The sequence below is a fragment of the Crocuta crocuta genome, unplaced genomic scaffold (genome assembly GCF_008692635.1).
Source record: "Crocuta crocuta isolate KB4526 unplaced genomic scaffold, BGI_CrCroc_1.0 scaffold334, whole genome shotgun sequence".
Lineage (NCBI taxonomy): Eukaryota > Metazoa > Chordata > Mammalia > Carnivora > Hyaenidae > Crocuta > Crocuta crocuta.
This window is the reverse complement of record NW_027533260.1, coordinates 4,922,837-4,949,273: the sequence shown is the minus strand read 5'-3', so window position 1 is coordinate 4,949,273 and position 26,437 is coordinate 4,922,837. Positions and strand designations below refer to the sequence as shown.

Here is a 26,437-nt window from a genome sequence, read left to right as displayed (position 1 = left end):
CACATCCTTGGCACCATGGTTCTGACTCTAGGGATGTACCACCTCCTTCTCTGAGAAAGGAAGCACGGATTTACAGAAAGTACATAAAGATACCAGAAAACCACACTCCTGCCCCCCCAACACGTGTGGCCCATTTAGCGATGAGCTTCCTTCCTCTACCAGGCCAGGGATCGGCTCTGTGCTCAGCCGTGAGGGGGTGGGGGGGGTGGCCTGAACACCCACCACCCTGAGGTGGTCACTCACAGCACTGATAGCACTAATGGGGCCTCTGAGGAGGGGAGCTTACAGGTAGTTCAGAGGGGGAGGCGTGTGAGAGGTGTGTGGCACCATTTGGTGGCCCGAAGGATTTATGGCCATGGGACAAGATCACTTTGAATAATCTTCATGGGGACGATGGGTTCTTGGGATGTTAATCAGGCAGTATCTCAGGTGGGGCCTGAGAAGGCTCTGGAACTCTGTCAGGAAGCTTTGGCACCGCAGACGGGCCCAGAGCCCGTGTCATGGGGCCAAGGGCCTGCTCAGGCTGGAGAAGTTGGGTCCTCAGCTCAGGCGCTGGGACCCTGTGCTCACCTGGGAGCCCCTGCCCCCAGCCCCTCCCCCCTTGAAGCCCTCTGCTCGCCTGGCCATTCTCTGATGGCCTCTGCCGCCCCCTGCCCTCGAGCCTAGAACCCAAGGTGAGTAGAGGGGTAAGGAGGCCGGACCCCCAGCTGACCCTGAGGAGAGGTGAACATGTGAGGTGGGGGGTGGGGCGGGGGCACAACAATCTGAGCTCGAGTTGTTGTTTTTCTTCTTTTTTAAATTTTGTGAGTTACTCTGGAGACTCAAGAGCATGACCTCAGAGGAAGGCGAACCACCACCCCTTTGAAGGATTAAGCAAACACGTCTGTGTGCGCTAATGTGAGTCCACACTGAAAGAATTGACCAGGTGCGCTCAGCAGCAGGTCTTTTTTCTTATTACTTTTTTCATCCTCAAGTTTGTTAACATCCGGCGTAGACTTGGTTTCGGGAGTAGAATCCAGTGATTCATCACTTACATGGGACACCCAGTGCTCCTCCCAACAAGTGCCCTCCTTTATGGCCGTCACCCATTCCCAGCAACCCTCAGCTTGTTCTCTGTATTTAAAAGTCTCTTATGGTTTGCTTCCCTCTCCGCTTTTATCATATTTTTGCTTCCCTTCCCCTATGTCCATCTGCTAAGTTTCTCAAATTCTCCGTATGAGTGAAGTCATATGATATTTGTCTTTCTCTGACTTATTTCGCTTAGCATAATACCCTCCAGTTCCAACCACGTTGTTGCAAATGGTAGGATTTCATTCTTTTTCATGGCCAAGTAGTATTCCATTGTATGTATACCTAAATATATATATACCACATCTTCTTAATCCATTCATTGGTTGATGGACATTTGGGCTCTTTCCATAATTTGGCTATTGTTGATAGCGCTACTATAAATATTGGGATGCATGTGCCCCTTCGAAGCAGCACTCCTGTATCCTTTGGACAAATTCCTAGTGGAGCAATTGCTGGGTCATAGGGTAGTTCTATTTTGGGGAACTTCCACACTGATTTCCAGAGCAGCTGCACCAATTTGCATTCCCACCAACAATGCAAGAGGGATCCCCTTTCTCCACATCCTCGCCAACATCTGTTGTTTCCTGAGTTGTTAATTTTAGCCACTCTGACCGGTGTGAGGTGGTATCTCATTGTGGTTTTGATTTGTATTTCCTTGATGATGAGTGATGTTGAGCATCTTTTCATGTGTCTGTTGGTCATCTGGATGTCTTCTTTGGGAAAGTGTCTATTCACGTCTTCTGCCCATTTGTTCACTGGATTATTTGTTTTTGGGGGTGTTGAGTTTGGTTAAGTTCTTTATCGATTTTGGTATGAACTCTCTAACCGGTATGTCATTTGTAAGTATCTTCTCCCATTCCAACAGCTGCCTTTTAGTTTTGTTGACAAGCCTGAGTTTTTAAACCGCAGGTCTATGGGGCACCTGGGTGGCTCAGTTGGTTGAGCATCTGACTTCGGCTCAGGTCACAATCTCATGGTTCATGGGCTCGAGCCCCACGTTGGGCTCTGTGCTGACAGCTCGGAGCCTGGAACTGGCTTTGGATTCTGTCTCTCCCTCTTTCTCTGCCCTTCCCCTCCCCATGATCTGTCTCTGTGTCTCTCAAAAATAAGTAAACATTAAAAAAAAATTTTTTTAAACTCCTGACATTAAAGAATTAATTAATTAATCAAAATAAATAAATAAGCTGCAGCTCTATGATCANCTCTGCCTGCCTTATTTCACTCAGCATAACACCCTCAAGGTCCATCCGTGTTGCTACACATGGCCAGATTTCATTGTTTTTTAGAGAAAGATTTTAACACATACTGTCTAATTCCAATTACATAAACTTCTGGAAAATGCAAACTCATCTCTAGCAGATGAGTGGTTGCTAGGGATCAGGAAGGGGGGGAGGGGTCACCAGGGGCACAGGGGTACTCTGGGGGTGCCGATATGTTCACTTTCTAGATTGCGGTGACAGTTTCATGAGGATACACGTCGAGCTACACGTCGAGCGAAACTTAACAAATTATGCTGTTAAATATGCACANGGCACAGGGGTACTCTGGGGGTGCCGATATGTTCACTTTCTAGATTGCGGTGACAGTTTCATGAGGATACACGTCGAGCGAAACTTAACAAATTATGCTGTTAAATATGCACGGTCGTCGGTTCCGCCTCAACAAAGCCATAAACAAACAAAAGAAACAGAAGAGGATAAAACAGAACAGCGCAGACCAGGCCAGGCAGGAAGGAAGAGGAGTCTGTCTTGGCCGGGGCTGAGGAGCGGTTCCCCGAAGCGGGAGAAGAGCTGCACTTGACCGTGTTTGAGGAGACCATTCCAGGAGTTCGGAAGGCACGAACGTCTGAAGAATGCGCTAACCGCCCTGCCTCTAGGCTCTCCAGCCTGCTCTCGTGACCCACAGACCCTGGACTTGAGCCACGGCTAAGGCTGGGTGTGCCACCTCCGGCCCAGCCAGTGCTGCCCTCTGCCTATAGGCGCCCCGAGGCCCGAATGGGCCTGAGCCAGCTCCTCCCCGTCCCCTTCGCCGCTGCTCCTCCTGCTTGATGGAGAGATTTCGTGCAATTCAGTGGTTTAACTGACAGACTCTTCCAGTTTGTCTGAGGTCAAGGGGAGGTTCCCATCAGCAACCAAGGACCTCTCCCCTTCGGTCCCAGATGGGGTCTCCCTCCAATTCCGACCCCAGGTTTCACATCCATCTTGCTCTCCCTCGTGCTGATCTGTGCCCCTAACTGTGTAAATGTAGGATGGAACTTGTCACCCCCAGATTCTCTGATTCTTTAGTGTATTCCACACCCTTCAAGATCATCCATTTCAGCTTCACATTTCAGAAACCCTGACATAAGGCTCAGCATATAAGGGCGAAATGTGGATCTGCTCAAGAAAACAGGAAAACTATTAAACCAAAGGAAGAGCTGAACTTGAGCGAGGAGGGGAGGGGGTTCCCAGGGCAGCCCAGGTGGAGTAGTTTCCGTCCCCCAGGCTGGGGGCTGGTGATCCACGAGGAGGCCTGGAGACCACGTGTGGCCTGGGCCCTGACGACGCCCAGCAGGGCCGCCCCACGGAGATGAAGGAGCTCCTGGTCGTCCCCAAGGACGATACCAAGTCAGAATGTGATGGCCACAGGGAATTCCACAGGAAGAACGGGTAGGCCCCAGGGAGCATCCTCCCCTCCCCCCCACTCCCCCTTCTTTCCTTCCAAGCCTCCACTTTTGAGGACTTAGGACATGTCCGGTGGCTCTTTCTTTCCAAGAATCGAAATTAAGGGCCACAGGTTCCCATGGGGAATCTTGGGTCAATTGCGTCGTATTTCTGGGCCTCAGGCTCCGTGTCTGCAAAACAGACCTAATCAGACAAGCTTCCAGCCAGGGAAGATGAAGCATGCTGTTCCGGAGCCCCTTACCCAGAATTCTTTGTGGCAGAGGCGATGCCCTTCTGTGAGCAGGTAAATGGGATGAGCTGAAGTTCCCGGGTTGCTGAGTTCACCCCAGCGTGGTGTAGGAACTTCTATCTGCAGCCCCTCCTTCCTGGCACTTCTCCTGGGCCGCAGGCCTCTCCCTGGTCGTCCTCCTTGCACCTGAGAGGCAACAGGTCCAAGAGGGCAAAGGTGGGCATTCGAGGGTGTTCACCGCACTGAGGCTGAGGGTGGCGTGAAGTGAGGAGACAGCCCAGGGGCTGGAGGTAGATGATTCCCCGCTCCTGCTCACAACAGTCCTCTGTGACTGGGCCTTCCTCCACCACGAGGCTACAGTGCTCTGAAGGATACCTCCCCAAGGTCCCCACCACACAGGCCCAATCCAGAATTTGTAAGATGGAAGGAGAAAGACAGGCCCCCACCCCCTGCTTCAGCTCGGTTCTGCTTGCAAGGGTGCACTGGGGACACTGGAAGTTTCCCAGGTGAATTTCCAGGGTTCTATCACCAACATCGTGGATGGCATTAAGTTGATGCGTTCTTCCACACGACAGTTAAGTGGGCAGCCTCCAAGGCAGCAGCTCTGCTGGTGGGTCAGTCCTGCAGCGTCATTCCAGACGTCCAGCCAAGAGCCAATGCATCCAGTCCTTCCAGTGATTCGCAAGCCTCGCTCTCTGTATTAAATTACATTCTGCTGAATTTGGTTTGAAATGCATCAAAAATAAGATGGATCCGGGAGCCTGGGGGGGCTCAGTCAGCGACACGTCTGACTCTTGGTTTCAGCTCAGGTCATGATCCCACAGTCCATGAGGTCGAGCCCCATGTTGGGGCTTCAGTGCCGAGCCAGCTTGGGATTCTCTCCCTCTCTGTCTGCTCCTCTCCCAACCTCAGAATAAATACATAAACATTTAAAAAACGTAAGATGGATCAATGGATGGGTAGAAGGGCGGATCAAGGGGCAAAGTGTGATAAAACAAGGATGGTAAAATGTTAGCGAGAGAATCTCACTCCCTCTGAGGGTGTTCGGTTTCAAATTCTCTCAATGTTGCTATACGTTTTGGGCTCCCTCATGCAGAATATGCTGGATCCCACCACACTCCGTCTCCCCAGATTCAGTTTCCTCCTTTTTATAAAATGGTTTATAATAATAATCCTCACCCACAGGGCTATGTGAGAGCCAAGAAGACTGTGCCTGGCTCCATCCGAAGGTTTCAGTAAAGAGGAGCCATTGGTGTTGTTATAATTAGGTCCTGAGTGTGGCTGCTGAATCTCGACACTGAAAGCTTTCATGTGGGTAGAGGAACACGACAGAAAACACACTGGGGTACACTCCTGGAGGCCCGGGAGAGGAGCAATCCCCAGAGGGACCCCCTTCCTCCTGGGACTGTGAAGACCACAGTGTGGCGATCCTGATGCGGGACTCGAACTCACAGACCATGGACTGTGAGATCATGATCTAAGCCAAAGTCGGACGCTTAACCAACTGAGCCACCCAGGCGCCCCTCCTTCTCCATTTATGAATTAGAAGTCTGGGGGCGCCTGGGTGGCTCAGTTGTTAAGCGTCCGACTATGGCTCAGGTCATGATCGTGGTTCGTGAGTTTGAGCCCCACGTTGGGCTCTGTGCTGACAGCTTGGAGCCTGGAGCCTGCTTCGGGTTCTGTGTCTCCCTCTCTCTCTGCCCCTCCCCTACTCCTGCTCACGCTCCTTCTCCCTCTCTCTCTCTCTCAAAAATAAACATTTAAAAAAACTTGGGTTGCTAAAACTAGTGGGCAAAAGTTTGAGAAGAAACAGAACATCTGCAAAGTCAAAGTATCTTCCCCAAGATATTTATTCACTCACAAAGGGGAAAACGTAATACAACGGATAAACCTAGCAGACACCACCTTAACCATGTGACCAAGGTCAATTTGACCAGAAATAGGACAAATTGATGTCATGATGCCCTGATGCGGTGCAGTGAGGAGGACACAGCATCATTCCTGTGGCACTCTGGCCAAAAATGCAGAACCTTTTCCAATCATGAGAAAGCATCAGACACACTCAAATTGAAAGACAGTCTACAAGCAGGGCGCCTGGGTGGCTCAGTCGGTTAAGTGTCCGACTTCAGCTCGGGTCATGATCTCACGGTTCGTGAGTTTGAGCCCTGCGTCGGGTTCTGTGCTGACAGCTCAGAGCCTGGAGCCTGTTTCGGATTCTGTGTCTCCCTCTCTCTCTCACCCTCCCCTGCTCACGCTGTCTCTATCTCTCAGAAATAAATAAAATATTAAAAATAAGTAAATAAATAAATAAAACAAAATAAAATAATCAACACCCAAGCCATGCCCACATCCAGGTTCCTGGCCAAGCCTATTAGACTGAACAGTCTGCTTCCTCCTTGAGCCCACAAGAAATGGCAGTCAGGTCGAAAGAAGCTAGAAGCCACAAGAACAGAGGGAGCAGAAGGCAAGTGAAGTAGAGGGAACCCAGACAGACCTAGGGGACGCAGATGACTGTGAGGTGACTGAGCCGGAAGGGGGGCCAACCTCGGCACCCACGGAAGGGATGGGGGAGGCGACTGAGAGGCAGCTGAATGGAGAGGTGAGGACGGCAGTTCACTCTGAGGGTGGGGATGAGCTGAGGACCCCCAGGACCCTTTGAACCTGATGGGACACTTCAGAGGGTGAAACAAGGGGACCCCAGGAACAGCTGAGGGGGGGATACCATATTGAACACAGGCCGGCCCCTCTGGCATGGGGCTGATGGCTGATGCACAGAAGGCGAAGAGTCTGCTAGACCTTGGCCTTGAACCTCAGCGACCCTGCAGGGATCTGCCAGGGGGGAAACCACGCCTTCCGATGCGGTACAGAAAGGAGCTCTCCTCAACGGTGAGCCTTGGTCATCCCAGGAGCTGGGAAAGACCTGGGCCAAGGACACCCCAGTGGCTTCCAGACCCGTGACTCCCTCTGGGCGAAGCCCAACCCCACTCCTAGTGTCAGGTGCTGCCATTCGACCCAGGGGTTTTTCCCAGAATTTCAGAAGCGGGGTCCTCATTTCCTTTGCCTAATGAATGGGATATGAACCTGGGGCTACTGAGGCCATCTTCTCCCCAGAACAAGAGAGCTCAGCTCGCTTGAGAAAGACGATGGCACAGAGAAACACAGGGCCCAGGGAGGGGGCAGTGACTTCCGGGCGTTGTCTGAGTTCCTGAATCTAGCTGACCTTGAAGCCATCTACTTCCAGAGCGTTTGGGTGTTGACCCACAGGATTCTGCTGGCTGCAAACAAGAGCTGCGGGGTGGGGGGGGAGTGAACGCTGCAGGGACCCGGGCAGGGCAAGTGCCAGGAGAATATGCACCTGTGGAGCCAGACACCAGCATCACAGAGAAAAGACTGGAAGGACAGGGTCTTCTGCCCGGAGCGACTGTAACAAACCAGCCCTCTTTCAAAAATAAAACAAATTCCTTTTGGGTCCTTTTTGTCCTCCGTTTCTTTTGTGACCATGACCCGGGCTCCTTGCTGCCCTCAGGGTCAAGTCTACGTGTGTTAAGGTGTCCCTCAGGGAGCTGTCCCTCAGGGAGCTGTCCCTGCAGAGCCACCCAGTCTCTCCTCTCGTCCCTTCGGGTTCCGCCACCTACATTTCAGCCACGCCAGCCTCCTGGAAGTTCCCCTCACTCACACCTTGACCCTGCGCGTGCTGTTACCTGTGCCTCCTTTTTTCCACTTTGTCGGGCTCGCTCTTCCTGGAGCTCTGAGCCATGCGCTTCTCCCGGAAGCCCTCCCCAAACCTCAGACCGGCTAAGGTCCCCCCCGCCCCCGACTCTGGCTCCCCTGGTCCAGCACTGACCGCTCTGGATCATCACTGCCTGAGGACCAATACCTAGCAGAGGACCCAACATGGAGATTCCAGGAAGCGCGGGATGGACGAAGGAGACAGAGATGATTAAATAAGGGAGGGACAGGGTTTGTTTCACTCCTGGCTCCCTGGCACCTAGCACGGAGCATGGAATTAAAAAAACGTTCATGGGAGGGACGCTGAAAGAATGAGACCGAAAGTGACAATTCTGAGACAGAAAAAGATCGCAGCTCCGGGAGATTATTCAACCAATGCTGTTGGGACAGCTGGACAGCGAACCATGAGAGAAAATAAGACGGATCCCTACCTCACACCTAACGCCCCGAATAAACTGCAAGATGCATCAAAGACTTAAACATGTACACAAATAAGACTATAAAGCTACTAAAAGAAAACATAGGAAAAATCACTGACAATCTAGAGACAAATAGTCTTTCTAAGAACGCCACAAAACCTAAAGGCCATAAAAGAAAAAATGAATAGTTTCATTAAGGTTAAAATAAAACTCACAAAGTTTTACACAGTAAACAACAACAACAAAAAGACCAAGTAAACAAAGTCAAATGACTGTGTTGGGAAAAAAGATGTGCTAATTTTCATACAGAAAGAGTTCCTATTTATTAATTAGACAAAGACCCCAACAGCTTGCTGGAAAAACGGGCCAAGGCTGGAGAGTGACTGGTGCAAAATTCAAATGACTTTTAACCAGATGAGAAGACACACAACTTTGTTCCCAAGGGAGTAAAGATTAAAACTACAAACGAGAGGGGTGTCTGGGTGGCTCAGTCAGTTAAACGTCCAGCCCTTGATTTCGGCTCAGGTCATGATCTCACGGTCCGAAGGTTCGAGCCCCGCGTCGGGCTCTGCGCTGGCAGCGAGAAGCCTGCTTGGGATTCTCTCTTGCCCTCTCTCTGCCCTTCGCCCACATGCACGCGCACTCTCTCTCTTTCAAAATAAATAAATAAACATTAAAAAAACCAAACCTACAAATGAGAAAACGATTTCCAACTCCTGGATTGGAAAAGATTGACAAGCGTCCCAGTCCTGTGGGTCGGCGGGGGGAGGGGATCTTGCCGCCGATGAGGAGGTGACTCCAGGTGGAAAAGCAGCACCACAACTCACACACACCCCCCCGAGACGCACGCCCAGGAATAACTGCGGGGCACCCAAACTAGCGACCCCACGGCTTGCCGCTCCTGTAGCCTTCTAGCAACTTTTGCAAAAAACGAAGCACACCCTTGGCATCCTTTGAAGACTGTCATTTCCATTTTTTCATCCTGGGCTAACCTAACCACGAAGGGCATGAACTTCTGGCTCAGAACACGAGAGCTCCTGACATTTTAAAACAAATCTGTTACGTTGCTCTTCTTAGCAGGTGCAGAGGGCTCCTGAGCCCACAGAAGTGTAACAGCCGCCATCAGTCATCTCAGTATCTACCAATGGTTCCTTGCTGTCCTTGAAACTTCAATCTACTTACATTCTGCTTTCCCTGCAACATTTTCTCCTAACGTATTTTTAGGCTCACATGTGCTCTTACATTCCTCTGAACCAAAAAACAAAAACGTATCTCTAAATAAGAATCAAAACTCGCTCACACTGAGTTATCATTACAATTACTAGCGGCATACCAGTGATCAAAACAACATGGTATTACGTGATTTAATAAATGAGTATTAAAGATACAGAATAAATTTAGGAGGAGGCCCAGGTGGCTCAGTCGGTTAAGCAACCGATGTCCGCTCAACTCATGGTCTGACGGTTTGTGGGTTCAAGCCCTGCATCGCACTCTGCGCTGACAGCTTGGAGCCTGGAGCCTGCTTCAGACTCTGCATCTCCCCCTCTCTCTCTCTCTGCCCCTCCCCTGACTCATGCACACTCTCTTTGTCTCTAAAATAAAATTTTAAAAAGTTTTAAACAATAATTTAAGGCTCTACCTTACTTAAAAAGGGCAAATTAAACCCAAAGTAAACAGAAGACAGTAAGGATAACAAAAGAAATCAATGAAATAGAAAAAAGACAAGGAGAGAAAAATAAGACGAAAGGTGTTTTTTTGATACATGTATTGATAAGCCACTAGCAGGACCAGTGATCAATAATAAAGAAAAAATAGGGGCCCCTGGGTGGCTTAGTCGGTTGAGCGTCTGACTTTCGCTTAGGTCATGATCTCGCAGTTCGTGGGTTCGAGCCCCACGTCGGGCTCTGTGCTGACTGCCAGCACAGAGCCTGGAGCCTGTTTCAGATTCTGTCTCCCTCTCTCTCTGACCCTCCCCTGCTCACGCTGTCCCTCTCTCTCTCTCTCAGAAATAAATAAAATATTTTAAAAATTTTTTAAATCAATCAACTGTGGGGAGACTGGGTGGCTTGGTTGGTTAAGTACCTGACTTTGGCCTGGGTCACGATCTCGTGGTTTGTGGGTTCAAGCTCCACATTTGGCTCTGTGCTGTCGGTGCAGAGCCTGCTTGGGATTCTCCCTCTCCCTCTCTCCCTGCCCNTTAATTTTTAATGTTTTACTTATTTTTGAGAGAGAGAGAGAGAGAGCAAGGAAAGGGCAGAGAGAGGGAGACACAGAATTCAAGGAAGGCTCCAGGCTCTGAGCCCTCAGCACAGAACCTGACGTGGGGCTCGAACTCAGGAACAGGGGGATCAGGACCTGAGCCAAAGTCAGACACTTAAGCGCCTGAGCCACCCTCGTGCCTTGGAAATGTTTTAGATCTTGGAAGTTGGTTATATAGGTATATGCATTTATCAGTGCTCACTAAACTTGGCATTTCAGATCTGTACGTTGCGTTTAATGAGACCGTACAACAAAGAATATGCAAGAACTAACGTAAGAGGAGGAATTAGGGAGCCGAGGGGCTGATTTCTTATTCTGTACTGCCCCAGGGAACTTGTTTCTCTCTCTGAGATTATTTCCTTACTCATAAAATCAGAATGATCATATATAAACTCCCTAATAAAGTGGCTAATATCGTTTGTTGAGATCATAGAAAGCATAATAGATGAAAACTGCTATCGGTTAAGAAATTATTATGAAGAGTAAATAGCTCCGGGCCAGTGCCTGCCCTGGACGCCCTTTCCTGGATGTGTTCCAGCCGGCGGAAAGCCCACCCCAACACTGTGTTATGGGGCTTGTGGGGCCCCGAGCAGGGCGGGGGCTTCCTCCCACGGACTGAGCCCCGTCCTCTACCACCGCCTGGAGCCAGCAGAGATGCACCCCGCACCAGCCATCCGAGGCACCGCAACTGGGCGAACCCCACCTCCTCGCACCGGGTCCAAAGGCTCCCGGAGGGGTGGACGCTGCCCTTCAGACTAACCAATCAGACTGCATGTCTCGGGCTGCGGTGATTGGCTCAAGGAAGGGGGTGTGGCCGCAACTGGACCACTGAGATTCGGCCTAGGAATTTGGGTGGAACTGCTGGGAAGAAGGACCTCCCTGCACCCTGGAGTCACCAGGCAGGTCATTCATATCAACTGTCAGCTCTTTGAGGGCAGGGATTTTGGTTTGCTGTGTCGACTGCTGGCTTAGTCAAACATCCTAGAATAGTTCCTGGCGTACAGCAGGCTCGAGGCAAAGATCTGTTGAGTGAGTGAATTATACAAGCCTGTCCTTATCCCAGAAAATAATCTCACCTCTAGATCCCACCGATACCCGGAGAAACCATGTCAACTTAGTACAGACAGCACCGGGGAATGCCAGAGGCACAAGGCAGCAGCTAATCAAGGGGCTAAGAGTGCTCTAGGGATGCGCTCTGGAGCCGGTCGTCCCGGATTCAAGTCCTGGCTCTGTTACTTACTTGCTGGGGGACCTCGAGCGCCATTTCTCAACCTCTCGGCATCTCCATTTCCTCCTTCTCGAAACGGAGCCCATATTTTCTGGCTAGCCCGGAAGCTGGCACATTCAAGTCCTATGCTGAACTGTGACTGGATTACTGAGCAGCTCTGCTCAGTTCCTTCATCCATTAAGGTAGTGTTAATGTTTAAGCCTTAGTGCCCGTGATTATTAATGCCTTCTTTATATTATTCTTTCTTTTTAAGATTTCATTTTTAAGTAACTCCTACACCCAATATGGGGCTTAAACTCACAACCCCGAGATCATGAGCTGCATGCTTTACCAACTGAGCCAGTCAGGTATCTCTACTTTATATTCTTTTTTTTTTTTTTAAGAATGAGATTTTGTGTTTTACTTTATCTATTTATTGTATATTTATTTTTGATGCGGGGAAGAGCAGAGAGAGAGAGACAGAGGATCTGAAGCAGGCTCTGAGCCATCTGCACGGAGCCCAATGCAGAGCTTGAACTCCTGGAACTGTGAGATCATGACCTGAGCCAAAGTCAGATGCTTAACAAACTGAGCCACCCAGGCACCGCTATATTATTCTTTACTGTCTTATTAACAATATCTTCCTCTGCCATTAGATTGTAGAAATGATACTCACCCCCACTCCCCTCCCATATACGTCGTGGTGCTATGTGACTAGATTCTGGCCAATCTGCAGTGGGGGAAGTTTCCTGGGGGTTTCTGGGAAAAGAATTCTCTACTTGAAGAACACGCTTTCATTTCCCAGCCCCATCCTTCATCTAAAGACACACACACACACACACTCACACACACACACACTCTGTCCTTTGGACACTGCCACACAAAGGTATGATGTCTGGAGCTCCAGCAGCCCTTTGAAGCCTTGAGGAGACTTACTGCCTGAACACAAAGATGGTATTGATAGAAAGAGTCCTCAGGTCCCTCATGACTTCATGAAGCCACCAAACCAACTACAGAGCCACCTTCCTCCTCCAACAACAACCATCCTTTTGACTTAGGTTTAATGAAGGTTTACTGGTTGGGTTCTCAATTAATCACAGAGGAGTGCAGACTAATTTGTATCTTGTTCTTTCTCTCATGATAAGCATGTACTACTTTTGTAAATTTAATAAGTTGCTCCAAAAAAACTTCAAAGGATTAAAAAAAAACCCAAAAACCCTAAAACCCAAAAGTAACAGAAAGTGTGATTCAATTAAAATACATAATGGCAGCACATTCAGCACAGAGTTTGGTACACGCTAGGCCCTCAGCAGAGGGGAGCTGTGGGGGTGTGCTCAGTAAATGCAACACCGAGGTGGGTTTGAAAGCCTGGGTTTGAAAGCCGAAGGACAGCTTAGTACAGAAGGGGAAGGAGGGGGCTCCTGGGGTGAGGCGCCTGAGTGGCTCAGACGGTTAGGCATCCGACTTCAGCTCAGGTCATGATCTTGCAGTTCGTGGGTTTGGGCCCCACGTTGGGCTCAGTTGGTTAATCATCCAACTTCACCTCAGGTCACGATCTCCAAGTTCATGGGTTTGAGCCCTGCGTCAGACTCCGTGCTGACAGCTCAGAGCCTGGAGCCTGCTTCCAATTCTGTCTCCCTCTCTCTCTGCCCCTCCCCCACTCACTCCCTCTTAAAAATAAACAAACATTTTTAAAAAAAATTTTCAAGGGGGGCTCCCGGGGAAACCACCAGCTATACGGTGGCTTAGGGGTCTGAGGTGGGGTCAACTAGAGCTGGTGAGCTGGAAAAGAGGAGCCAAGAAGCTGGAACGGGGGTAAGACTCCAGTGAGGGGCAGAGGCACATTCGGGGCGGGGAGGGGGGGAGGCGGAGACATCAGGGAAGGCCTCTCAGGAAATGATGAATCTCAAGGAGGGGTGAACAAAGAGTAGATAAGGTGTTTCTTTGGGCCCTAGGAAGAAAATGCCAGCACTTCTGGTTATGTTAATGTTTTGAAGGAGGAGGAGGGAAAAGGCAGAGTAATAAGACGAAGGGAGGGGAGGAAGAAGAGGAGCAGAAACTGAGCTTTCCTCAGCGTTCGCCGCCATAGGAGTTACCCTCTCGGAGCTACCCTCTCGGCAGGCAGGTGGCATCGTCAACCCCCATGCTGAAAGGCCGACACAGGCGCCCTCTCCTGTCCACTCAGCGTATTGCAGCCCAGGCAAATGGACTCCCTGCGATAGTTCCAGGCTGCAAATCAACCAGATCTCGCAAAACCACTTCTTAAAAAAGACTCTTGCTCAGAAACGATTGACTAAAGGCTTAACAATGTGAGCGCAAGCGAATTCCAGCAAATTCTTCTGCCTGTGAAGGGTGGGACTGAAAGATGAGTCGCGGGATGAAACGGAGCTGACAGCACACTTCTCTCACTGGGCTCTGTGTGCCTCCGTTGGGTCTTTGCCAGCTCTGACTGCCCAACACAAAGAATGTCAAAACCAGACTCTTGCAGAGGGTTCCATGGAGAGTTTCCAAACGTATTTAACAATGTCCGTATAAGACAATATTTTTAGCAAGAGCAAAAATATTTGGGGGGGGATGTGACAAAACTAAACATTTTTATTTTGCTTTTTATTTTTTTAATGTTTATTTATTTTTGAGGGAGAGGAACGAGCGCAAACAGGGGAGGGCCAGAGAGAGAGAGAGAGAGAAATCCAAACGGACTCCACACTGACAGCGGCGGGCCCAAGTGGGGCTCAAACTCGCAAACCTCAAGATCATGACCTGAGCCAAAGTCGGATGCTCAGCCAATGGGCTGCCCAGGTGTCCCTAAACATTTTATTTTTTTAAATATGAACTTCACGGTTTCCAATGTTTTAACATTTTTAAACGCACACAATATATTCACAGGATTATATGTCAGCGTGCTACAAGACGAGGGAACTGCGCGCACAGCTGCATGCGCATACCTGCACACATCTGCACACCCCCGCACACACTAGGGGAAGATGTGCAACATGCATCCTTAACAGGACAGCCTGATAAAAGCAGCGTCTGGAGGTCACCAGCAGCAGCCTGGCTGTCGCGCAGCATGACCCATGTGGTGCCCTGGAGAGTATAAATAGACCCCAGGGAAGTGATTTTCAACTGTTCTGCACAGGAGGACCCTCTCTGGACAACGTTAAAAATAAAAACGTCCAGCCCTGCCTCCCCTACATAGACCCAACCAGGACCTGCGGGTGGCAGGCCTGGGCAGCCGAGGGGAGCACCCCAAGATGTCTTTCTGGGCACATGGGTCCTCTCGGCAGCTGTGTTGAACCTGATGCTTGTTTTGCTTAGACTGAGCTCTGAACATCCTCTGTATCAGTCATTTCTCAAAGGGCCATTTGGTTCTTTCTCCAACTTCTGGTGATTTCTGAGTGCACTCATGTTTCCCCATCCCTCCTGATGCAGCCTTCTCACCTACAAACATGGGCATTTTATATGCACGTCTGATCGTTCTGACAGCCGCGGTGCTTGCAGGTCTGCCTCATGGTGCCAGTTTCTCCACGCGGTGTGGCATTTTTATCAGCAGATGTGCCGGGACCCCACTGGAAGGCGTGCAAGGCTTAGCCGGAACGGGGACTCCTCCAGGGAGCTTTATCTGTCCTTGTCAGGTGCACACGGACCTGGATCATTCTCAGTTTGCGGTCTCCAGGGCCTTTCACGGAGTGGAACACGGGCCCCAGACCCACACAAGGGCCACACATTCTCACAGGAGCCTTTCTGAATGTCCATCTAGCCCTAAGGCTGTGCCTCCCTCTGCAGGGCGGGGTTTTTCTAGTTCACCCTTTCCCTCAGGGGTACCTTTCCTGGGACCTGGTTTTGCACGAGATGGTCCCCTGCCCGGAGTTCCCATAGCACAGCTCCTGTCCCCAGGGCCCCCGCCCAGGGACTCTGTCAATGTCCCCGGAGTATGAGGCGGCTTCGGTACTTACTCCCCCTCCTTGGCGCCCTGCTCTGGGAGGAGTCAATTTCCTTCCTCGCACGCACCCCATTCATTTCAAAGAACACTTTAAATGTTCTGTGAAGCACTGGGAAGTTGGAAGCCATCTCCTGAGCCACACGGCGCTCGCTCTCTCTGACGCACTTTTCTTTACTCAGATCACTCTGATCCCAGCTGCTAATCAGACAACCATAATAACGGCCCCGTGCTCGTGAGAAACGTGCAGGGGAAAAGCCCGGATCCCTCTGCCCATGGTAAGCCTGCGAGAGCTGGCTGAGGAAGAGGGAGCACGGCCATCGAGAGGCAGGAAGTACTGACTTTGACTATGACACTGGGCCAGGAGCGCACAGTGAAAAGGATCCCACCGAAGCCTTAGTGTTAGGAGGAGGATGATGGTGGTGGCAGCGACGGTAAAAATAATAATGGTGCCCGGCACTTCTATACACTGGACGTTTATGCAGCGCATAAGGGCCAGGCACTGTGCAGTGCTCTGTGGATCGGAACTCCTGGGATCGTCATAACAATGCAATGTACAGGCAACAAAACCGGGGCCCCAAGAAGCTAAATAACTTGTCAGGGGTCACAAAGAAAGTGGCAGAACTGGGATTCAGCCATAGGCAGCTCAGCTGCAGAGGCGGGGTGCCTGGTCACCGAGGCGCACTGCTGTTTATGGAACTTAGAGCGTGCCCGGCCTTTGCTGGGGTGCTCCCGCAGGCGGCACACCCTCCCATCACACCCGTGAGGCAAGGAGTCTGAAAGTCGTCCCAGGAGGCTTAACTCCAGGTGTCAGCAGGGCAGAATGCATTTGTTTCCTATTTCGGCTTCTGGAGGCTGCCTGTGTTTCTTGGCTCTCGGCCCCTCCTCCACGTTCAAGACCAGCAAGGCAGCCTATTCAGACGGTTCTCTCTTCTGTCTCCCTCTTTCGCTGAGAAGGGTCCTCATGATTGCACTGGCACACCCGGAGAAGGCGGGACCCTCTCCCTGTCCCCAAACCCTCGATTTTAATCACAGCTGTCAAGTCCCCTTTGTCGTGAAAGTTAACCCATTCAGCAGGTTCCTGGGATTAGGCGTGGACATCTTTGGGGGACAATTCTCCCGCCTACCGTGAGTAGTAAACCAGAAAAAAAATGACTGGTATTTTAGGAATAAACGGGAACAAACTGGAATTTTCCCACTGCCCAGAGACACCCTGCAGCTTCCCCAGAAACGTCAGCAGAACACTGCAAGAGTGCTCCCGACCTGCCGGGTAACACCAACCTGATGTTTCACAGACTGCCCCCGAAATCTTTGTTTAAAAACATGCTTGGGACGCCTGGGTGGCTCAGTCAGTTAAGTGTCCGACTTCAGCTCAGGTCGTGATCTCACACTTTGTGGGTTCAAGCCCCGCGTCGGGCTCTGTGCTGAGTCAGGCTCTGAGCTGTCAGCACAGAGCCTGGAGCCTGTTTCAGATTCTGTACCTCCCTCTCTCTCTGCTCCTCCCCTGCTCCCGCGCTGCCTCTCTCAGAAATAAACATTTCAAAAATAGTTTTTTAATATAAATAAGTAAGTATATAGATCCTTGCTGGCAAACAGTCCTTCCTTTGCTGTACTGCCTGCTGCTCCTTCACAGTGTAATCTTCTATCTCCTCTGTTCCACCTTGGGTGAGTTCTTCCATCGCCGGTGCTGCTGGCCTCCACCGGATCAGGTTGCCCCACACTTGCTGGCCCTCACGGGGACCCTCTGCCACCCAGACTCTTCCCGGATTCTCCGGGAATTTCTTGGGACGTTCCCTCATGGACCGACTCTAGCGCTCCTTGGGAAACTGACTGGCGGCCAAGATTACTCTTTGATGAGGATCCGAAGCCCCAGGGGAAACCAGCCACACTTGCCCTTCAGGGGGACCCTTCCCTGCCTCTCCTTCTCTCTTTCGCCCTTCGGTGGCCTAACCCTAGTGCTCCCCAGACAACTGAGGATGTCTGGCCAGGGTGGCTCCCTGGTGTGGTCTGAACGTCTTGAGGGATAACAGATGGGACTATCCACACCTATAAGGGCAAAAGACCCTTTCCTCTGCTCTCCCGCTCCACCCCCACCATCAGCAGCTCATCCAGGGCGAGTCCACACACATCACACGCTGGTTGGGACCCTTCCCTGACCCCGGCTGACTTCGGCCACCTTGCTTCTTTTGGGTTCCCCCTTTTCCTCCTTTGTTCAGATCCGGCCACCATCTCGATCTATGGGAAAAGTATGTTTCTACATATCTGGGTGAATCCAACAATTCCACATACAAGTCACGGTTCAACAAGCATCCGGCTCATACCGTGGGAGGGTCCCCTCCCCCTAAGCTCTGTGGACCCGGCCACCAAGGGACTTCACTCACATCGCCTATTAGCCTGTTGAGCCAATCCCATGCCCTGGGCCATAACTACACAGACCCCAGGATGGGCCGACAAGTCTAGGCAGGGACAGCGCCCCCACCCCCACCCCACTTCAGCAGGGGCCACCTACTGAAGATGAGGCCTGTGCCTTAGATGCCAAGGATCTGTCATCGTCGATCCGAGAGACCGCTTTTAGGCAACAGTCTTGAGCAACAGAAACCCAAGTAAGGGGGGGGGGAAGTCCCCCGGGAGCCACCGGACTGAATGCAAACAGGCTCAGGAGGTGGCCCACCTCAGAACATCCGTAGGCCCCAGGGGACCAATGGGCTACTTAAAACCGGGCACAGGTATCAAACAAGGGAAGTTCCATTCTTTCCCATACCCCCTCCCTCTCCTCCTCTTAACTCCAGCCCCCCACCGCCATCTCTGAGCAGACAGTCTCTCTTCTGCTGCAGCTCCCTCACGGTGTATCCAATAAACTTCTATCTCCCTAAATAAATAAGTAAATCAATAATGAAACAAAAAGATCCTTGCCTCCCCAACCTAGCGCATCATCGACGATTCGTGCTTCTTGGGCATTTACTGTCCTTTCCTCAGGCGTCCCGNCTGAGCAGACAGTCTCTCTTCTGCTGCAGCTCCCTCACGGTGTATCCAATAAACTTCTATCTCCCTAAATAAATAAGTAAATCAATAATGAAACAAAAAGATCCTTGCCTCCCCAACCTAGCGCATCATCGACGATTCGTGCTTCTTGGGCATTTACTGTCCTTTCCTCAGGCGTGCCCAGCCCGCCACTCTGGGCTCTGTTGTGAGAACTCGGGGAAATCTCCGCCGAAGGCACGGATGCTGGATGTGCTGGTCAGCGGGGGAGGCCTGACCCAGGAGAACGCACAGCTGCTACAGGCTCTGGAAAATTCTACTCGCACAGGCAGGGGACCACAGCAAAGGGAAAAATCCCAAACAACGGAATTTTTCATTATGTTGTATCTTTTCAATTTTAAGTCCATGCACCCCAGGATCTAATGGCANATGACCTAAGCGAAAGTCGAACGCTCAACCGACTAAGCCACCCAGGTGCCCCCCAACCCGACCCCTCTTGCGATGTCACGCCCAATCCACGGGCAATCTGCCAGCACAGCCCTCCAAACAAACCTGCAGGGGATTCATTACTAAGGAGAAGAGGAAAGGTTCATTTAGTGGTCACCACCTTAACCAAGGGATCCAAGTTACCATCAAAAATGACGGAACAGACATCAGGAGCCCCCTGAGGTGATGTCCTCAGGACCGTCTTGTGTCTGTGGTGTTCCTGCCAAAAAACGCTCAGTATGAATCAAATCAGAGGAAGCAGTCAGAAAGCTCCAGATTATGAGACGCTCTGGGATGACGGGCTTGGATTCTTCCAAATGTCAACGCCATGAAGAGAAGAGAAGAGAAGAGAAGAGAAGAGAAGAGAAGAGAAGAGAAGAGAAAAAAAGAATGACATTATAGAGCAGGATCAGCAAACTTTTTCTGTAAAAGGCCACAGGGTAACTAATTTAGATTCGTGGGCCATAAAACCCAACTCTGCAGCTGCAGACAGTATGCAAACAAATGAGTGTGGCTGTGTGTCAATAAAACTTTATTTACAAAGACGGACAGTGCGCTGGAGGGCTGAACCATGTGGCAGATTAAAGGATATTAAAGAGGCATGATACTCAGAGGCAGTGCGTGATCCTCGAGCAGAGCCTAGATTAAAAATAACAACAAACCACTAGAAAGGACATCTTGGGGATAACTGGAGAAATCAGAATATGAGCTACATATTAAATATTAACCACATATTAAGGAATATTGTTATCAATATCAGTGTAATCAATGTTAAGTTTTTCTGGTGTGACATCACTGCTGTGTTATCTACGAGAATGGCTTTGTTCTTTTTTTTTTTAAGAATTTTTTTTAAATGTTTTATTTATTTCCAGGAGAGAGAGAGAGAGACAGCGTGAGCAGGGGAGGGTCAGAGAGAGAGGGAGTCACAGACCGAAACAGGCTCCAGGCTCTGAGCTGGCAGTCAGCACAGAGCCTGACGCAGGGCTTGAACCCACGAACCGTGAGATCATGACCTAAGCGAAAGTCGGACACTTAACCGACTAAGCCACCCAGGCGCCCCGAGAATGGCTTTGTTCTTAGGAAACACAGGCTACAATATTTATGTCCACAACGTATTTTCAAATTGTTCAGGAAAAGAAGAGGGCGTATACATGTACACACACATGTATATACGAGAGCGAACACGAGGCCAAAATGTTGAAAGCGAATAACTGATGAAGCAGGTGGTGAAGGGTACATAACTGATGATTATACCATTCTTCCTTTTTTTCTTAAATAACTGAAGCTTTTTTTTTTAAGTTTATTTCTTTATTTTCAGTAATCTCTATACCCAACAAGGAAGGACTCATGATCCTGAGATCACGTGTCACATGCTCTTGTGACTGAGCCAGCCCGGCGCCCCTATACCATTCTTTCAACTGTTCTATGGATTTGACATTTTTAAAGTGGGTTGTTTTTTTTTTATTTATTTTTGAGAGAGAGAGACAGAGCATGAGCGGGGGGGGGGGGGCAGCAGACAGAGAGGGAGAGACAGTATCGGAAGCAGACTCCAGGCTCTGAGCTGGCAGCACAGAGTCCAACGCGGAGCTCGAACCATGAGGTCATAACCTGAGCTGAAGTCAGACGCTCAACCAACTGAGCCACCCAGGCGCCCCTGGGTTTGACAGGGGAAAAAAAATCTCCAGAAACTAGGTCCTCCTCCCCATTCACCTTCTACCTAGAGTACTGTGGTCAGCTCCTCCCTGCATCTACCCTCACCCTGTGATTGCCGGGGAGCCGGTTAAAATATAACTCAGATCCTGTCCCTCCTCTGCTGATCCCCTCCAGGAAGTCCCACCCGCTCAGAGTGAAACCAAAGCACCGCAGTGGCCCCCAGGCCCTCCACAACCTCCTTCCCTTTCCACCTTCTATTTCCTCTCCATCCACCATCTCTTTGCTCAGCCATACTGGCTTCCTCTCTGCTCATCAAACATACCAGGCAAACTCACCACAGGGCCTTTGCAAGTGCAGGAATGTTCTTCCTCCGGATATCGGCACTGCTTGCTCCCGCCTCTCCTCGTTTTCTCCCTGAGGTCTCCCTGCTACCCTGTCTAAACGTACAACCTACCCCCCAGACAGTTCTTTTGCAGCCCTGGTGGTTTCTCCAAAGCAAGTACCCCTATCTAATATAATTCATAGTTGAACTACTTATTCTGTTTATTACCTGGCTCCCCCGGCCCCCGCCCCAAGAACGCAAAATCCCCAAGCCTAAGCTTCTGTGCCTTTTCTTCGTTTCTGTACCGGTCACATCTACACAACAGCCAACAAGCCGTAGCTCAGTGACTTAACATTGACTTAACACTTTATAGCCAGTTACTCCTCGCAACAACTTATTATTTACAGCATCAATGAACATGTAGCAAACGCACCAAATGGGAATAATAACAGGGCCTGCCTCATAATTTGTGAGGTCTGAATGCCAGGAGGCCTGGGACGTGCTTAGCATACAGCCTGGCACAAAGCGAGCGCCCATTAAATGTCGCTATTATAGAATACCATCTGTACAGAAGACTGAAGTTCCCAGTGGGTAAATGACCCGGCCAGGAAGGCCCAGATGAGAAGCCATGTCAGTGTGACCCAAGAAGCCACTTCCTAAACAACGGCGCTAAGGCGCAGTGTCGGGGAGAAAGTCCATGGCTCTAAACAAACTCGCGCTGGAATCCAGAGGGCACGATGTAAGTCCTGACTCTGGCACAAACTCCCACGTGCGACCTGAGCAGCTCACTTCGGGTCCCGGGGCCTCAATGTTCTCTGCTGTGAACTGGGGGAGTCATTTCCCTTCCCTGACATGGGGACAAAACAGTGTGAGGGTCAAATGAGACAGCTGATAGGGAAGCACTCTGGGGGCTTTGAAACCCGCCGCTTTTCCATTCTAAGCTCGGCACCTCTGGCAGGGGCCCCACAAAATACCAAAGCACCGAGAATTCTAGGTCCTGGAAAGCACACTTTCGGTACCCAAACTTCTAAGGAAGGAAAGAAGGTGCGCTCTGTGTGGCCTTCGCGCATGCTCCCCGAGCTCCTTCGCCATCCTCCCTGTCCCCGTGCTGTCCCCTCTCCTCACCCTTCAGGGCCCAGCCCAGAGGTCTCCCACGCCAGAAAGCCCTCCCTGAATGCCATGCCAGGTCAGGCACCTCCAAACTCCCGAGACGGGAGGGAAACCGAGGCACCGGGTGGGTTTTGGAAGCCAAACCGTCTAAGGATGGCCTGGCAACCGACCCGATCAAGTCTCTTCTCGGCCCCGCCCCCCTAGAGCCTCTCACGTTGGGATGTCCCGCCCACATTACTACTGCCCCCCACACTATGGGCTCGTCTAGACGTCAGTCTCCACGCGCTCTCTTCCCCTATTGGCTGGTATTCCCAACTCAGGCGAGGGAGCCCTGCCCTGCCCCCCACCCCACGGCCGTTCTTACTATTGGGCTACCCGCGTGCCCCTCTTCCAAGGACCCTCCTTATTGGCTGTAGAGCTTTGCCGGTTCGGGCTGTGATTGGCCGTAAACAGAAGTCCACGCCCTGAGCAACCACCAGAGAGGGGTTGGAGAATGGAAAGGTTGGAGGGACGTGGGGTCAAACTCACGCTGAGCGGGCGGGAGGCAGATATAGGTCTTGAAGAACTCGCTTCGGCGGGCGGCCTCCTTAATGCGGTTGGCAAGCGGCTTGCTGACCTGCCGGATGCCCAGGTATAGCAGCTTCGCCATGGGGAACGCGCCTACCACCATCTTGGCGGTCGCACGGGGCACGCGCAGCCTCGCTGACTGGGCGGGGCGCCTCCGATCTTTCCCTCCTCCCCCGCCCGTTCGTTTCCGTGCGTGCGTGCGTGCCTACGCTCCGGGAGGGGGCACTGCAGGGGCGCTCCTGATGTCACCGCGTCGACGCTGACGCGTGACGTCCGGCTACTGAATATGCAAATAAACAGCGGAAGTGAGGCGGGTCAGGGGGCGGTGCCGTTAAACTGCTGCTCGCGGGAGCGTGGTTGGGTTCCCACGCCCGCCTTGGCTGTTGTCACCGTGTTCCTTCGTGACGTCTTGTACTTAGGTGGCTTCCTGGCTTAAAGGAGGCTCTTAATTAGTCCTGATTAGGGCTAATGAGTCCCAAGTACGCTTTCCCCGGAGGTTAGAGCCCTCACTGGGAATAAGAAGAAACCGACCGTGAAGTCTTACAGACCTGGGTCGGGATCCCAGCTCCGCCCTTTATTTGCTTGTGCTGTTAGGCCAATGACGTAACCTTTCTGGGCATCAGTATTCCCGTCTACAAAACGGGACTTCCCTTATTGGGTAGTTGTAAGGCCTGCCTGCGAATCCTGAATGTCAAAACATAGTGAGTGAACCGTGATAAGTGGCTAGAAGGTGCCAGTCACAGTAAGCCCTAGATAAACAGCCCTTAATGCTATACAGGTATTAACATTATTATTGCTAACTCCAGCCTGAGGGTGCATTCCATTTCCAGAAATAGCTAATCCAACTCTTTCCCAAGGAACTGAGGCACAGAGTCGGGGTGGGGGGCTGGCAGAGGTCTCTCAGCCAGCAGAAGGGGGAGAGCCCAGCGTCTTGGCTAGTAAAACCACACCCGTTCCCGTTCAAGCAGCCCCACTTCCTCCATTGGTGGGCGAGGATCCCCAGGGAGCTGGCTCAAGAAGTTTAAGGACATGTCCCAGACTGTCCTCCTTTACCCAGCAGGGAGCAAAATCATATAAACAAGGTCAGGGAGGGGTTGAGAGAAATTTCTGGATGGCGGAGTCTTGATGGGTAATTAAGAGATTCTAGGAGAGGCAGAGGGAGAGGGGAGGGCAGAGGAGTAGTGTGTGGGAGGATGCAGCGCTTCAGAAGGCAGAATTAGGGCAATCGGGGCTTTCCAAGGGGGACCCGGGGCTTTCCTCGGCATCCACTCAGACTCCTTTAGTGTCCTGTGTCAAGTCCCTGAGACAGATGGACCTCCGTATCTCCATCTGTAATAATGACGGCACTGACATGTGTGAACCCAGCTATTCGAAATTAGCAAAAATGCCAAGACTCCATAAAAACTACCCTTTCCCAGGATCCCTTCTGGACTGAAGGTGTGACGACACTTGGGGCCTATTCAAGGTCAGTTATCTACCTGGGACCACCCCCCTCTCCATTTCACAGACTGGCCAACTGAAGCCAGAGGAAGAAAAGGATTTATCCAAAGTTCCAGAGCTAATCAGAATGGAGCCAGGGCTGGGATTTCTGAGTCCCAGCCAACCCTCCTCCTGACTCCTGGGGTGTTAGTCTGGGACCCAGAGACCTACTCTGGGGCTGAGGTCCCCCGTGATGGGTTTAGGAAACTTCCAAACTGTACATGACTTTTTTTTTTCTGTTTATTTCACTGCTGTTTCCTCAGCTCCTAGAATAGTGCCTGGCACACAGTAGGTGCTCAATAAATATTTATTATTACTTAAATAATAAAAATAATAACTATTTGTTATTAACGGGAATGAGGATTTGGTGGAGGGGTAGAGGGCAGGCTTTCATCGGATTCTCCCAGGAGATGGTGTTCCAAAAGGTTCTGGCCCCTTCTGTCTCCATCCCAGTAGCTTTATGGCTTTGGGGTGGGAAAGTTATGAGGCCCCAGGCTTCCCTCTTTTTCTCTCCGCACCCAACACCCAAGCCCCAACTTCCTGCATCTCAGTAACCCCCCTCCAGCCCCCCATGTTCTTCATTAAGTCCATTTTTTTCTCATTCTCCTCCTCCCTCCTCTTCCTTTCTCTGAGAAGGGTTTCCAGGAACGTCTTCTGGGACAAGGGTGTGTGTGTGTGTGTGTGTGTGTGTGTGTGTGTGTGTGTGTGCGCGCGCGCGCGCCAGCAGAGGGAGGGCAACACCATCCGCCAAGGCAGGCAGCCTTGACGCCCCTGAGGCCTGGGAACAGAGGCAGAGATGGAGAAGAGAGAGGGAGCCCAGGATAACCCCAACGTTGACTCACCATCTGTGTGACCCTGGCCTCGTCATTTGGCCTCTCCGGTGACCGCCCTGGAAAAGGGCCTGGGACCATTCCCAGAGGTCCTTCTGGTTACCCCTTTTCTCAGGATGGGCAAGGGGCTCGTGTTACACAGTCCCACAAGGCCCTATGCTCCCGCTTCCGTCATTTTGAAGTCTTNATTGCTGCAGTCACCTGTCACTAGCGTTCCGACTGGTTCCCACTTAGCGGCCAGCGGGATCCTGTTCACGTTTAGGTCAAATCCCATCCCTCATCTGCTAAGAGCAGAGGCTCTCCTTCATTTCAGAGTAGAAGGCAAAATTCTCGCCAGGACCTACAGAGTCCCCAAAAGGTCGGCCCGTCTCATCAATCAGCAGCCATTCCCCTCGCCCCTCCAGGCCTCCCGCCCCATCTGCACCGCTGCTACTTGGCTTTGCATTCTCTGTTCCCTCTGCCCGCCGTCCGCCTCCCAACCGACCGCCGCACTGCTGACCCCCACACCTGCACGTCTTTGCTCAAACGCCACTTTCCAGTGAGCCCTCCCCTGACCGCTTCTAGATCAGAGTTGTCATTCTCTGTCCTCTGTCCCGTCAATCGGCTATATGTTTCCCCAGTACGCTTACCAGTTCCAAACGTTGTATTTATTTTTATTTACTAGTTCACCGTGAGCCCCATGAGGGTGGGGCCTGGGCTGACTCGGTCACCCTTGTGTCCCCAGCCCCAGCCAGCACAGGGCTGGGCAGAGAGTAGATATAAATAAATCTCTGTTGAACAGATGAATAAATACCCTTCTCTTGTCCCGAGCCCCTTTCCAAGCTTGCCTTGCTCGCCATTCCTCCAGCCAATCTGCTCCAATTGCCCTTCCCTTAGGTTCTGACAGTCTTCTTGCCCTTCAGTCCTGACTTAGAGAACATGGTTTACCTGGAAACTCACACATGGTCTGTGCCCTCGCTCCCTTATATGACCAGGGGCTTCCCAAGCGCAAAACTGTTCACTCCACACGCGGTGAATCTCTTCTTCCATCTCCTTCAGTCACAAAGTGTTACCTCCTCGTTGGAAATAATCCTTTTTTCTCTTTTTGTCTTTACCCTCTGGAGACCAAATATTTGACTTCATTTGCTGTGTCCCTTCCTCCGGGAAGCCCTCCTGGACTCACAGAGCCGGTAAGATGCCCTTGGGGCTCCCTGTCTGAGCCCCGCCCAGTCCGGGTCATGACTGCCCGGGGACAGGTCTGTTTCCCCCATTGGAGTGTGGGTGAGTGAAGGAGGGCCAGCGGTGTCCTTCGTCGTCACCCGTCACTAGTACCGCCCAGCGCAGTGCTAGGCATAGATAAACTGAATTGTTTGGGAGTCATGGTGGATGATGACTGACCAGTGACCCACCAACCTCACCGTTCTCCTATTTTCTTATACTCTTATGAATATTAACAAGCCTTATTTACATACAGTTTGCATACATCAGACCAGGAGGGAAGGGAGGGTGGGATAAGAT

The 26,437-nt window shown here is 51.2% G+C and overlaps 1 protein-coding gene across 2 annotated transcripts in view; it reads right to left on the bottom strand.

The window, feature by feature from the left end:
* The window catches only part of OPA3 (outer mitochondrial membrane lipid metabolism regulator OPA3), a 61,190-nt gene extending 38,000 nt beyond the window's left edge, over positions 1-23,190 (bottom strand). Inside the window, exon 1 of one of the 2 annotated variants that reach the window (XM_077747342.1) lies at positions 22,593-23,190. In XM_077747342.1, coding sequence (XP_077603468.1) covers positions 22,593-22,734 — 142 coding nt within the window. In that variant the 5' untranslated portion in view covers positions 22,735-23,190. The remainder of the gene's footprint in view (positions 1-22,592) is intronic. The other variant, XM_077747340.1, reaches the window with a different exon arrangement.
* Between the last annotated feature and the right edge of the window lie 3,247 nt (positions 23,191-26,437).